At 43.0% G+C, this 15214-nt stretch overlaps 1 protein-coding gene across 11 annotated transcripts in view; it reads right to left on the bottom strand.

Annotated features, from left to right (window-relative positions):
• LOC132381224 (ankyrin repeat and SAM domain-containing protein 1A-like) overlaps positions 1 to 15214 on the bottom strand; it is a 496261-nt gene that overhangs the window by 310555 nt on the left and 170492 nt on the right. For all 11 annotated transcript variants that reach the window (XM_059950560.1, XM_059950567.1, XM_059950559.1 and 8 more), the window contains 2 exons: positions 12262 to 12363; positions 9108 to 9212 (listed from right to left, as the gene is read on the bottom strand). In XM_059950560.1, coding sequence (XP_059806543.1) covers positions 9108 to 9212; positions 12262 to 12363 — 207 coding nt within the window. The remainder of the gene's footprint in view (positions 1 to 9107; positions 9213 to 12261; positions 12364 to 15214) is intronic.

Here is a 15214-nt window from a genome sequence, read left to right as displayed (position 1 = left end):
ACCAATCAAGAATCTATCAACCCCTGCCTCAAATATAACTTAAATACTTGGCCTCCACAGATGCCTATGGCAACAAATTCCAGATCCACCACTCTCTGGCTGAAGGAATTCATCTTCATCTCTGTTCCAAAAGGGCACCCCTCTATTCAGAGGCTGTGTCCTCTAGTCCAAAACTCTGTCACTAGAGAAAACATCCACTCCAAATCCACTCTATCAAGGCCTTTCACCATTCGGTAAGTTTAAATGAGGTCAGCCCTCAATCTTCTGAGTTCAAGTGAATACACGCCCAGAGCCATCAAACACTCTTCATGACAAACGATCCAATGCTAGAATCATTTTCATGAACCTTTGATACTTCTCCAGTTTCAGAACATCTTAAGGGGCATGAAACTGCTCACAATACTCCAAGTAAGGCCTCACCAGTACTCTATAAAGTTTCAACATCACATCCTTGCCTTTGTATTCTAGTCCTCTTGAAATGAATGCTAACATTGCATTTGCCTTCCTCACCAGACACATTCTGCAAACTAACCTTTCGGGAATCCTGTACAAGGACTCCAAGTCCCTTTGCATCTCAGTTTTTTGTATTTTCTCTCCATTTAGAAAAGAGTCAACCCTTTCATTTCTTCTACAAAAGTACATGACCATACACTTCCCAACACTGTATTCCATCCACCATTTCTTTGTCCATTCTCCTAATCTGTCCATCCTTCTGTAGCCATTCTACTTCCTCAAAACTTCATGTCCCTCCATATACCTTCATATTGTCTGCAATCTCTGAAACAAAACCCTCAAATCCATCTCCCAAATCATTGACATATTACGTCAGAAGAATTAGTCTCAACACTGACCCCCACGGAACACCATTAGTCACTGACAGCCTGTCGGAAAAGGCTCCATTTATTCCTATTCTTTGCCTCCTGACAATCAGCCACTGCTTTATGTATGCTAGAATCATTCCTGTAATACCACGGGTTTGTAGCTTGTTAAGCAGCTTTGTATGTGGCACCTTGTCAAAGGTCATCTGAAAATCAAAGAATGAAACATCAACTGATTCTCCTTTGTCTATCTTGCTTGTTACTTCTTCAGAGAATTCCAACAGATTTGGTAGGCAAAATTTTCCCTTGAGAAAACCATGTTGACTACAGCTTATTTTATCATGTGCCTCCAAACACTGATACTTCATCCGAAGTAATCGACTCCAATCACTGAGGACAGCCCAACTAACCTACAATTTACTTTCTTCTGCCTCCCTTCCCTCTTGAAGAGTGGAGTGACATTTGCAATTCTCCAGACTCCTGTAACCATTCCAGAATCTTGAGAGTCTTGAAAGGTCATCACTAATGCCTCCACAATCTCTTCAGCTACCTCTTTCAGAACCCTGGGATGCACACCCATCTGGTCCAAAACTTACCTACCTTCAGAACTTTCAGTTTCCCCAGAACCTCTCAAGTTATGGTAACTTCATACACTTCCTACCCAACACCTGGATTTTCCACCATACTGCTAGTGTCTTCCATTGTGAAGAGTGATGCAAAATACTTATTCAGTTCATCTGCTATTTCATTGCCCTCATTACTACTCGCCAGCATCATTTTCCAACAGTCCAATTTCCACTCTCGCCTCTTTCATACTTTATGTATGTGAAGAAACTTTTGGTATCCTCTATTATAGGCTAGCATACCTTCACATTCCATCTTCACCTTTCATAATAACTTTTTTAGTTGCCTTTTGTTGGTTTATAAAAGCTTCCCAATTCTCTAACTTCCCACTGCCCTGGGTGCTGGAGGTCCTTAGGAATGGACGCTGCCTTTCTGAGACACTGCTCCCTGAAAATGTTCTAGGTAATTTGTAGGCTAGAACCCAAGATGGAGCTGACTAGATTTACAACCCTCTGCAGCTTCTTTCAGTCCTGTGCGGCAACTTCCCCCACCCCAATACCAGACAGTGATGGAGCCTGTCAGAATGATCTCCATGGTACATCTATAGAAGTTTTTGAGTGTATTGGTTGACGTGCCAAATCTCTTCAAACTCCTAATGAACTATAGTCGTTCTTGGATTACATCCTCAGAGATCTTGACACACAGAAACATGAAACTGCTCACTCCTGCCACTTCTGATCCCTCTATGAGGATTGGTATGTGTTCCTTCATTTTACCCTTCCTGAATCCACAAACAGCTCATTTATCTTACTGACATTGAGTGCCAGGTTGTTGCTGCGGCACCACTCCACCAGTTGGCATATCTCACTCCTGTACCCCCACTTGTCACCACCTGAGAATCTACCAACAATGGTTGTATCATCTGCAAATTTATAGATGGTATTTGAGCTATGCCTAGCCACACAGTCATGTGTGTATATATAGAGTAGAGCAGTGGACTAAGCACACACACCTGAGGTGCACCAGTGTTGATCGTCAGCGAGGAGGATATCCACCTCCACCCTCATTGCCGGCAGCTGATTCCACACACTCACTACTAACTGTGTAAAAAACTTAGCCCCGACATCTCCTCAGTACCTACTTCCAAGCACCTTAAAACTGTGCCCTCTCATGTTAGCCATTTCAGCCCCGGAAAAAAGCCTCTGACTATCCACACGATCAATGCCTCTCATCATCTTATACACCTCTATCAGGTCACCTCTCATCCTCCACCGCTCCAAGGAGGAAAGGCCGAGTTCACTCAAATTATTCTCATAAGGCACGCTCACCAATCCAGGCAACATCCTTGTAAATCTCCTCTGCACCCTTTCTAAGGCTTCCATATCCTTCCTGTAGTGAGATGACCAGAACTGAGCACAGTACTCTAAGTGGGGTTTGACCAGGGTCCTATATAGCTGCAACATTACCTCTGGGCTCCTAAACTCAATTCCATGGTTGATGAAGGCCAATACACCGTATGCCTTCTTAACCAGTCAACCTCCACAGCAGCTTTGAGTATCCTATTGACTCAGATCCCAAGATCCTTCTGATCCTCCACACTGCCAAGAGTCTTACCGTTAATATTATGTTCTGCCATCATATTTGACATACCAAAATGAACCACTTCACACTTATCTGTTGAACTCCATCTGCCACTTCTCATCTGACAGCTCTCCACACTATCCACAATACCCCCAACCTTTGTGCCATCAGCAAATTTACTCACCCATCCCTCAACTTCCTCATCCAGGTCATTTATAAAAATCTTGAAGAGTAAGGGTCCCATAACAGATCCGAGGCACGCCACTGGTCACTGACATCCATGCAGAATATGACCCGTCTACAACCACCCTTTGCCTTCTGTGGGCAAGTCAATTCTGGATCCACAAACCATTGTCCCCTTGAATCCCATGCTCCTTACTTTCTCAATAAGCCTTGCATGGGGTACCTGATCAAATGCCTTGCTGAAATCCATATACACTACATCTACTGCTCTTCATTTATCAATGTGTTTAGTCACATCCTCAAAAAATTCAATCAGGCTTTTAAGGCACAACCTGCCTTTCAGAAAGCCATGCTGACTATTCCTAATCATATTATGCCTCTCCAGATGTTCATAAATACTGCCTCTCAGGATCTTTTCCATCAACTTACCAACCACTGAAGTAAGACTCACTGGTCTATAATTTCCTGGGCTATCTTTGCTCCCTTTCTTGAATACAGGAACAACATCTACAACCCTCCAATCCTCCTGAACCTCTCCCATCCCCTCTGATGATGCAAAGGTCATTGCCAGAGGCTCAGCCATCTCCTCTCTTGCCTCCCACAGTAGCCTGGGGTATATCTCGTCTAGTCCTGGAGATTTATCCAACTTGATGCTTTCCAAAAGCTCTAGCACATCCTCTTTCTTAATGTCTATATCCTCAAGCGTTTCATTCCGCTGTAATTCATCTCTACAATTACCAAGATCCTTTTCCATAGGGAATACTGAAGCAAAGTATTCACTCAGTACCTCTGCTATCTCCCCTGGTTCCAGTGACTTTTCCACTGTCACACTTGATTGGTCCTGTTCTCTTACATCTTATCCTCTTGCTATTTACATACTTGTAGAATGCCTTGGGGTTTCCCTTTATCCTACTCGCCAAGGCCTTCTCATGGCCCCTTCTGGCTCTACAAATTTCATTCTTAAACTCCTTCCTGCTGACCTTATAATCTTCTAGATCTCTATCATTACCTAGTATTTAAACTTTCGTAAGCTTTTCTTTTCTTCTTGACTAGACTTTCGATAGCCTTTGAACACCACGGTTCCTGTATCCTCCCATCCTTTCCCTGTCTCATTGAAACGTACCTATGCAAAACACCACACAAATATCCCGTGAACATCTGCTACATTTCTGCCGTACATTTCCCTGAGAACATCTGTTCTCAATTTATGCTTCCAAGCTCCTGCCTGATAGTTTCATATTTCCCCTTACTAAATGTAAGTTAAATGTTTCCCTAACTTGTCTGTTCCTATCCCTCTCCAGTGCTACGGAAAGAAGATAGAATTGTGATCACTATCTCCAGAATGCTCTCCCACTGAGAGACCTGACAACTGACCAGATTCATTTCCCAATACCAGATCAAGTACAGCTTCTCCTCTTGTAGGCTTATCTACATATTGTGTCAGGAAACCTTCCTGAAGACACCTAAAAAACTCCACCCCATCTGAACTTCTTGCTCTGGGGAGATGCCAATCATTATTTGGGAAATTAGAATCTCCTATAATGACAATTCTGTCATTATTACACATTTCCAGAATCTGTCTCCCTATCTGCTCCTCAATATCCCTGTTACTATTGGGTGGTTGATAGAAGACACCCAGTAGTTATTGACTCCTTACAGATTCTAACTTCCACCAAAAGAGACTCAGCAGACAACCCCTCCATGACTTCCTCCTTTTCTGCAGTCATGACACTATCTCTGATCAACAATGCCACACCCCCACCTCTTTTGCCTCCCCCCTTTGTTCTTTCTGAAACATCTACAGCCTGGCCCTCGAAAGTAGTCATTCCTGCCCCTGAGCCATCCAAAGTCTCTGTAATGGCCACAACATCATAGCTCCAAGTACTGATCCATGTTCTAAGCTCATCTGCTTTGTTCATGATGCTTCTTCCATTAAAATAGACACATCTCAAACCATTGTTCTGAGCACATCCCTTCTCTATCATGTGCCTATCCTCACTCTTGCACTGTTCCAAGCTTTCTCTATTTGTGAGCCAACCGCCCCGTCCTTCGTCTGTTCAGTTTGATTCCCAACCCCAGGCAATTCTAATTTAAACTCTGCCCAATAGCCTTAGCAAACCTCCCTGCCAGGATATTGGTCCCTTTGGGATTCAAGTGCAACCCATCCTTTTTCTGCAGGTCACTCCTACCCCAAAAGAGGTCCCAATGATCCAGAAATCTGAATGCCTGCCCCTTGCTCCAATCCCTCAGCTACGCATTTATCCTCCACCTCACGCTATTCCTATACTCACTGTCACTTGGCACAGGCAGTAATCCCAAGATGACTACTTTTGTGGTCTTGCTTCTCAACTTCTTTCCTAACTCCCTGAGGCCTGTTTTCAGGACCTCCTCCCTTTTCCTACCTACTTCATTGGCACCAATATGTACCACGACCTCTGGCTGTTCACCTTTCCACTTCAGCAGAGGGTGGACTCCATCAGAAACATCCCAGATCCTGTTACCTGGGAGGCAAACTACCATCTGTGTTTCTTTCCTGTGTCCATGTAATCGCCTGTCTGAATCCCTAACTATAGAGTGCCCTATTACTGCTGCCTTCTTCCTTTCCCTACCCTTCTGAGCCACAGAGCCAGACTCTGCACCAGAGGCACGGCCACTGTTACTTAACCCAGCTAGGCTGTGCCGTTCTCCCCCAACCCCCCACCAGCAGCACTCAAACAGGAGTACTTATTGTTAAGGGAGATACCCATTGGGGTACTCTCTAGTATCTGATTCTTGCCCTTCCCTCTCCTGACTGTTACCCACTTATCTATATCCCAAGGCCCCGGTGTGACTACCTGCCTATAGCTCCTCTCTGTCACCTACTCACTCTCCCTGATCAGACGAAGGACATTGAGCTGTATCTCCAATTCCCTAACCCGGTCCCTAAGGCGCTGCAGCTTGATGCACCTGGCGCAGATGTGGCCGTCCGGGAGGCTGGGAATCTCCCAGACTTCCCACATCTGGCAGCCAGTATAGAATACCAGCCTCACAGACATTCTTCCTATTTCTATTCTTCACAAGTAACTGACCTCATCTTGACCTGTTATCGCCTAAGCCCCGTTGAGCCAAAGCCCTCCAACTCTGTCACCCGCTCTGTAAAACTGTCTCCTTTTAAACCCTTCCCACTGGTCTAACTCACTGACATCCACGCATCTGCGCAGTCATGCCTCAATTAAACTGCTGAAGGAAAAGCTATCTCCTTTTAAACACTTCCCACTGATCTAACTTGCTGGTCTAATCTTTGCGCTATTGTATGTTCTGTTTGGCTTTTATGTTGGCTTGACTTCTCTCGTGAGCCATGGTTATGTCATCTTCCCTTTAGAATATTTCTTCCTCTTTGGGATGTACATATACTGTGCCTTCTGAATTTATAGAAGTACCAGCCATTACTGCTCTTTTGGCCAACTCCTCTCTCATGCCTCTGTAATTCCCTTTACTCCACTGTAATACTGATAATCTGACTTTAGCTTCTCCTTCTCAAGTTTCAGGGTAAATTTGATCAAATTATGATCACTTGCCCCGAGGCTTCTTTTACGTTCAATTCTGGTTTATTGCACGTCACACACTATAGAATAGCTGATCCTCTAGTGGGCTCAACCATGAGCTGCTCTAAAAAGTCGTCTCACTGGCATTTTACAAATTCTCCCTCTGGGGATCCAGCACCAATCTGATTTTCCCCCCTCTTCCTGCATCTTGAAATCCTCCATGACTGTCATAACAATGCCTTTTGGCGTGCATTTTCTATTTGCCATTGTAACTTGCAGGCCACATCTTTACTACTGTTTGGAGATCTGTATGCAACTCCCATCAGGGTCTTTTTACCTTTGCAGTCCCTTAGCTCCATCCACAATGATTCTTCATCTTCTGACCCTATTTTACCTCTTTCTAATGATTTTATTTTTTTACCAACAGAGCAACAGCACTCCCTCTGCCTTCCTTTTCAATACCATGTGGATTCTTGGATATTAAGCTCCCAGCTATAATCTTTCAGCCATGATTCAGTGATGTCTACAATATCATACCTGTCAATATGCAACTGTGCTGCAAGTTCACCTATCTTATTCTGTATACTGCATGCATTCAGCTACAACACCTTCAATCCTGCATTTACCTTTTTCAATTTTGTTGCACCATGCTCAACCTTCTGATTACTGACTTTGTCTGAGATCTTAACATCTGGCTCCACAATCTCAACACTAACTATTCTGACACTCTAGTTCCCATCCTCCTGCAACTCTAGTTTAAACCCCATCATGCAGCATTAGCAAACATTCCTGCTAGGATATTAGTGCCCCTCCAGTTCAGGTGCAAGCCATCCCTTCTATACAAGTCCATCCTTCCCTGGAAGAGAGCCCAATGATCCAAAAGTCCTATGCCCTCCCCTTACACCAACTCCTTAGCCACATATTAAACTGTATAATCTTCCTAGTTCTAGCCTCACTAATATGTGGCATGGGCAACAATCCTGAGATCACAACCTTGGAAGTCCTACACGTTAACTTACCACCTAACTCCCATGCAAAACCTTGACATTCATCCTACGCATGTCATTGGTATCTACATGGACCACAACTTCGGGCTGTTCACTCTCCCAATTATGAATGCTTAAGACTCCATTCCAAGATATCCTGGACCCTGACACCTGGGAATCTCATTCTCTCCTACAGGACCTCCTATCCGTTCCTCTAACTACTGAATTCCTGATCACAGGGTGCCTCTTCTCCCCCTCTTCCCTTCTGAGGGAGAGAGGCAAACCCAGTGCCAGAGACCCAACCACTATGACTTTCCTCTGATAGGTCATTCTCCCCTACCCCCAAACAGTATCCTGTTGTTCAGGGGGATGGCCACAGGTTCCTTACTGCACTGCACTGCACTGGTTCCTTAACACCTTTCCCCTTCCTGACTGTCAGCTGGTTTTAGTGTCCTGTACCTTGGGTGCAATGACCTCTCTAGGTGTCCCATCTGTCACCCCTTCAGCCTCCCAAATGATCAGTCCCAATTCCAACTCCTTAATGCAGAAGCTACAATGGATGCACTTCTCACAGTTGTAGTGGTTAGGATACTGGAGGTCTCCCTGCCTTCCCACATCCTGCAAGGGGAACATTGCACTATCCTGCCTGTCATCTCTACCCAGCTGAGCAGATATAAAGAAGAGAAGGGAAAAACTTGAGCTTTCTTTCCTTTGCTTTCTCTGTGTAAAGCCTCTCTTCATGGAAGCCTCAAAGAGCTAACGCCTTAAGATCACCACTCTGACTTATGCTCACTCTGATGACAGCTGCTGCGTTTGCCCCTGCCTTCGTCCAATTTGTTCTTACGATTGGCCACTGGTCAAATTAACTTTGTGTAGGTTGAAAAGAAAAACATCCCAGCCACAGAGCTGGAAAATTCATGTTGTAGCTGAGTGGTGCCACAGTGCCACAACAACAACCTCTGTCTCAACATCAGCAAGGCCAAGGAGATGATTATTGACTTCAGGGCAGGAGGAGGAAACCGAAGGTCCATGAGGCAGGGGAAATCAGAGGTGAGGGTCAGCAACATTCAGTATGCAATGAGGGTCAAGTGCAGATATCTAGAGTCTCTGCTAACAGAAAGTCAAACATTAGCTTATACTTTCAGACAGCCCAGTAATGGGTTGTCTGCCAGTAGATCCAAGTAGATCTTGGTGGAAGATCTACTCTTCCATTTCATTAAGATGACCAAAATTATGGTTTTAGCTTTACATTCTTCCCTTGGAAATTTACTAATAAAGAAAACAATACAAATTGATGTTAATTAGGTGTTCTGCCACCAGAAAAAAGGAAGAGAAATGCAAAGTAAGCTTTTAAACATATCATATATGGCAATTGACAAGGAATTGTACAGTATATGCAGTGTTTCAAAGGCATAGAAGCACTTAGTATCAAATTAAAGAATTGGCCTCACCATCTGATTGTTGATTACCAGGCTCAGGAATGGAAACTGGGTGTGTTTTAGACACTGGAACAGTATTTTCTGTGTACTTTGGGATCTTTTTTCCTGCTATATGATCTGTAAAAAGAATGAAGTCGCGACAAAATTAATCTGTTATCAAAATACTGTTAAATCATGAAAATGTACTGCTACAAAAAATATAACCTGTATCTCAGAAATAACCTAATAAGATCAACAATTGTTCCTTAGTTTTACTAAAAATTAAATAAAAATTACTTAAAGACTAGTCCAAATTCATCATTCCAAGTTAGTAAAACATGCCATCAGATTGAATGGCACGTTTGCTTTCAGAAAGGCAAATGTGGATCTAACAAAATATTTTCCTTGGTGATACTGACACACAATAAAGTATGACAGTAATTTTAAAATTGCCACTTGCTGTTGTCTTGGCATTAACTATGCTTCTCGCCACTTAAAAATGCACAATTAAGGTATTATTTGCTTCCTTGCCTTCGCCTATATCTTTTTTCTGGATGGCAGAAGACATACATGCTGAGATTCAAGAACTAGCTAAATTATATTTATCAGCTGACAGCTGCAAGAGAGTTGCAACTGGATTGGAAATATCTTTTCCTCCACTGTATGATGTATTCCTCTTGCCTTTTATTGCTGAATTGTAATCAATAATATCAAATAGGAGTTTTTGGAAACAGGTAATATTTGCTTGCAGGTTTTTTTGGTGATAGCAAGTTTAAAAACAGAATTACCAGCAGCTTATGGCAAAAAACATTCAAGGTTTGTAATGATAAACATACACAATACATCCACTGTTGGTGCCACCATGCTTCACACAACATGGAATTGATTGACCAAACTGCACCTACAATCACATTCATTAAAATATTGTAATACTGTTTTAAAAAATCCCTTCTACAAACAAACCTCTTAGCATGTTTCTGGCTCCCATCCATTCCATGTAGATTCCAACCAAATTTACAGATTTCACAATCTGGATTAAGTAGGTTCAAACCATCTAGCATTTCTCAAGAGACGTTCCCCTCATTTCCCAAGATTCATGTTTAACTCCATACATCAGTTGGCTCTTACACTGCAACTTGAAATAATTTTTCTCACTGCCCCAGTCCTGAAGAAGGATCTTTGACCTGAAAGAACCTTTGTTTCCCTTTCCTCAAATGCTGTCAGACCTGTTAAGTGTTTCCAGTAATTTCCATTCTTAGGTAAGTGATGCCATCAGCGCAGGAGTTGAGTGGGCGAAGTGGTCCCAACTCTTTAAGCAGGTCATTGCCTTTGTCAGAGTTGGGGAGCAGCCAATACCCTCCAAAAGAACATCTGCAGGCATCCTGACCTCTGCAAGGGACTGGCAGCTGTTGGTGGACCTCGAAAGGGCAACCATATCGCACCCACCACCCTGCGACCAGACATTGTCCATGTGTCCGAGTCTACCAAGCATGTGGTGATGCTAGAGCTGACAGTCCCATGGGAAGATCGCTTGGAAGAGGCCTTTGAGAGGAAGCTCTCCAAGTACGCAGGACTGGTCAGCAACTGCCAGCAGGCTGGATGGAGAGCAAGGTGTCTCCCAGTGAAGGTTGGTTGTAGGAGATTCGCACCCCGTACCTTAGCCAGAGCCTTCAGTAATTTGGGCATCAAGGGAGAGAGGAAGAGAGCCATCCGCAGTACCACTGATGCGGCAGAGAGGGCCTCAAGATGGCTGTGGCTCAAAAGAGGGGAGCCATGGAATCATAAGTAGCCAGCCATCTGGACACAAGCTGGGGTCTGATCAGCCCCGGCTGGGTCACCTGGAGGAGGATGTATGATGTTGAAAGACCCGAAACACCTGGTGATTCCAGGAACATCACTGAAGATGTGTCCAGAGGCATCAGTAGATGTATGTACACAGCCATTGAATTGTCTTTATTTCTTACATCCTTCACATACATGAGGAGTAAAAATCTCTGTTACATCTCCATCTAAATGTGCCATGTGCAATCATAGTAATTTATAATAAATAGAACAGTCAATGTAACATAGAGAACACACAAATCAGCATGATTTCATCAGTCTGATGGCCTGGTGGAAGAAGCTGCCCAGGAGCCTGTGGGTCTAGGCTTTGATGCTGTGGTACCGCTTCCCGGATGGTAGCAGCTGGAATAGATTGTGGTTCAGATGGCTTAAGTCCTCAATGATCCTACGGGCCCCTGTAAATGTCCTGAATCATGGGAAATTCATAATTACTGATGCTCTGGACTGTCTGCACCACTCTGCAGAGCCCTGCAATTAAGGGAGGTACAGTGCCCATACTAGGCAGTGATGCAGCCAGTCAGGATGCTCTCAATTATGCCCCTGTAGGAAGTTCTCAGGATTTGGGGCCCATACCAAATCTTCCTCAACCATCTGAGGTTAAAGAGGTGCTGTTGTGCCTTTTTCACCACACAGCCGGTATGTTCAGACCACGTGAGGTCTTCGGTGATGTGGATGCTGAGGAAATTGAAGCTGTTTACCCTCTCAACCCCAAATCCATTGATGTCAATAGGGGTCAGCCCATCTCCATTCCTCCTGTAATCCACAACCAGCTGCTTTGTTTTGCAACATAGAGGGAGAGGTCGTTTAGTTGACACCACCTTGTCAGAGAGGTGACTTCTTCCCTGAAGGCCACCTCATTAGTGTTTGAGATATGGCCAATCAATATAGTGTTGTCGACAAACTTAATTTGCAGATTGGAGCTACGTATGGCAATACAGTCATGGGTATACAGGGAGTAAAGGAGAGGACTCAGTACCCAGCCCTGAGGGGCTCCTGAATTGAGAGTCAGAGGGTTGGAAGTGAGTGAGCCCACTCTTACAACCTGCTGGTGATCTGTCAGAAGTCAAGGATCCAGCTGCACAAGGCAGGGTCAAGGCCAAGGACTCTAAGCTTCTTGTTGAGCCTGGATGGAACTATGGTGTTGACTGCTGAACTGTAGTCCAAGAACAGCATTTTCACGTAATCCCAATTCTATTTTCTACGCCAACCAACATCAAGTAAAATGGAAGATAAATACACAGGAGATAACATTCCATAATCCCAATCTCATCCCACAAATAAAAAGTGAGACTCTTACGCTAAAGAGTAATTAGCTTATGATATACCAAAAGTAGAAGCTCTTTACCTTGAATAAGAGTTGCTATCTCCTTACTCTTCTGAGCTGGATGTTCCTTCACAATTTCCAATGCTGTCTTCCCACGCACATCTTTAATATGAACATCAATTTCTGTGCAAAACATAAAAAACTGTTACTAGCAGGCATATGTACACAACTTAAGTTAATACTCCATAACTTAACATGTGCAAAGCACATTGTCCATGAAAGATTATATTTACCTTTGTTCAGGGAAGGAATTTATTTCCCCACTGCAGAGCAAAGTGGAGATTGTGAGAACTCCCTTCATGAAGCCACACAGGACATTTATCAAGTCAAATTGGCAACATGTCTATTTAGTCACTTAAAGTAGATTTTAGATTTTTGCACCAAGCTGACTTGTGAAATCCATGATAAACAGCTTGAATCGTTATCTCTCCTACCAGTGTGATTGCATATTCTGAGATATTTGCAAGTTTTCAACACAAAATAACTTTGTCAAGCCATAATATTATGCAATAGTTAATCAGTATAATGAAGTTTCAGAACAGAATGTACTGTATAAATATCTTGCTTTAACAAAGTATCTATGTGTCATTGGAAAAGGATGACTCCTCCCCACCTCAATAAATGTATTTTTAAAATACAAAATCAATGTTAAATTCCAATAAAATTTAGATTTTATTAAAATCACCTTAGAAAGATAAAATATGGGATTAATGTCAATGGATGATCAGTACTGGGCCAAACCACTTTCAGTGGATTTTCTGTTCAAAGACATTGGTGTTTCCACACCAAGATGCGATGCAGCCAGTCAATACACTCTCCACAGAACATCAATGGAAGATTATCAAAGTCTGAGCTGTCATGCAGAATCTCCTCATACTTCTAAATAAGTAGAGGCGCTGCCATGCTTCCGTTTCTTTCACTTCTTTCCAATGTTGTTCTGGTAGAGTTAGAGTCTATGATGTTCAGTTTAATGGTCTGTTTTCAGGCCAGTTGAGCGATCTGGCCGTTTGCTATCTCCAAGACAAGCAGCCTTGAGGCCAAGAAGCTGAGAGATGACTGACTATTTCTCGCCAATCAAAGCATCAAAGAAGATTGAAACAGAGGAGGTGAGTGTGAAGGTGAGCCAGTGCTCAGCACTGTCTACCAGCTTCTCACTCAATGCTGATGGAAGAAGGTTTTGTATTGGTCTCCCTCTCCCTCGCTGCTCCCAAGAGGAAGTCTATGCTTTCGAATGGTCTTTTTCTCCCTCGATGCAGTTGGAGGATGGTACTGAAGTTCTGGGTCTGCAGTTTGTGTATTGGACTATAGCTCCATGCTCTGTTGCTATTTTGGGCAACTTCAAATTGGGATGGCCTGCAGGTAAAGAACACTGAGCTGAAATGAAGATGGGTTCTTTTAGCTTGTTTTATTTTCAGAGATTTTGCTCATTCTTTCTTGTTGCCACGTGCATAATTTTTTTTGCATGTAAGGAGATTGATGTTCTTGTTGCTGTTTGCGCAATTTTTTTTGCTTGGGATTGATGTTTTTCTTTGAATGGGTTCCACACTGTCTGTGAAGATGAACTCCGGAGTTGTGTACTGAGTACTCTGAATCACTGGTGGGTCAAAGGCCTGCTTGCATGATGCATCTCTCTATGACTCCCAAATAAGCTCCAAATGCAAACAAAAATAGCAATTTCAACCAGAAATACAATGGATTCCAGTTAATTGGGGCAGCCACTCATTTGGGACAACTCTTAAAGAACAAAAACTAATCAAGAAAAACAGCCAGAATTCCTTTCATTATCTGTGACACTATGCTGCTCAATTGGGGCAGGAGACTATTGCCCCAGTAGAAGTTAAGGCAACAGAAGTTAGTTTCTAACCAACTTCAGTCGTGTGCACTTGTTTGGCTGTGCGAAGAACAAATAATTTTCAAACAGCATTAATTGTGTGTGTTTGTCTCAAAAGAGTGATTTTTGTCATTGGATAGTTGGTGAGAAATAAGCAGCAAGACAATTCAGAACCATTTTGCTCACTGTGGTTTCAAGCATTCAGGCTTGGAGATGCCTGAAACTGCCAGGAGTGAATGAAATGATTGCACTACTTCAACAAGTTGGAACCTATGAAGAATTTGAAGGTATCAACAATTACCTTGAATGTTACAATGAAATGATTTGGAGGATACAATATCAAAAGCATTGTTTGAAGGCAATCCATCACCTTCAGTTGGTGTTTGTGCAAATTTTTGTTCTTTTATAGTCAATCAAAAGAACAGAGCAGCATACACTGGATTAATTCCTCATTAATAATTTTTCAGAATTAGCGTATAGTTTTATAGTACTATGGTATTGTAAGTGTTCTAATTTGTTCTATATATTATTGAAATACATAATTTGTTACTCAGTTTGTCTTTTTTTAAATACCTTTTTAACCATTCAGAGTAATAGAATCAGAGTACAGTACAGAAACAGGTTCTTTGTCTTAGTCCATGCCGAAAACATTTAAACTGCCTTCTCCCATCCACCAGCACCAGGAAGAGAGCACTTCATACCCTTACCATCCATAAGACCATAAGAAATAGGAGAAGAATTAGGCCATTCAGTCCATTGAGTCTGTTTTGCCATTCCATCATGGCTGAAACTGGATCCACTCAACCCTGTACACCTGCATTCTCACCATTTCCTTTTTCCATTTCCCAACTTTTCCTTTGCTACAGTGACGACTACATTGGTGCTGCTTCCTGCACCCATGCTGAGGTCGTCAATTTCATCAACTTTGCCTCTAACTTTCACCCAGCCCTCAAATTCACTTGGTCCATCTCGGACACTTCTCTCCCCTTTCTCAATCTCTGGAGACAGACTGTCCACTGACATCTTCTATAAACCCACTGACTCCCATAACTACCTTGATTATACCTCTTCCCACCCTGCCAAATGTAAAAATGCTATTCCCTATTCCCAGTTCCTCCATCTCCGCCGCATCTGCTCCAAGGA

This window comes from Hypanus sabinus, chromosome 25, assembly GCF_030144855.1.
Source record: "Hypanus sabinus isolate sHypSab1 chromosome 25, sHypSab1.hap1, whole genome shotgun sequence".
Taxonomy (NCBI): Eukaryota; Metazoa; Chordata; class Chondrichthyes; order Myliobatiformes; family Dasyatidae; genus Hypanus; species Hypanus sabinus.
The sequence above is the reverse complement of the archived record's forward strand: the minus strand, read 5'-3'. Positions and strand labels throughout refer to the sequence as shown.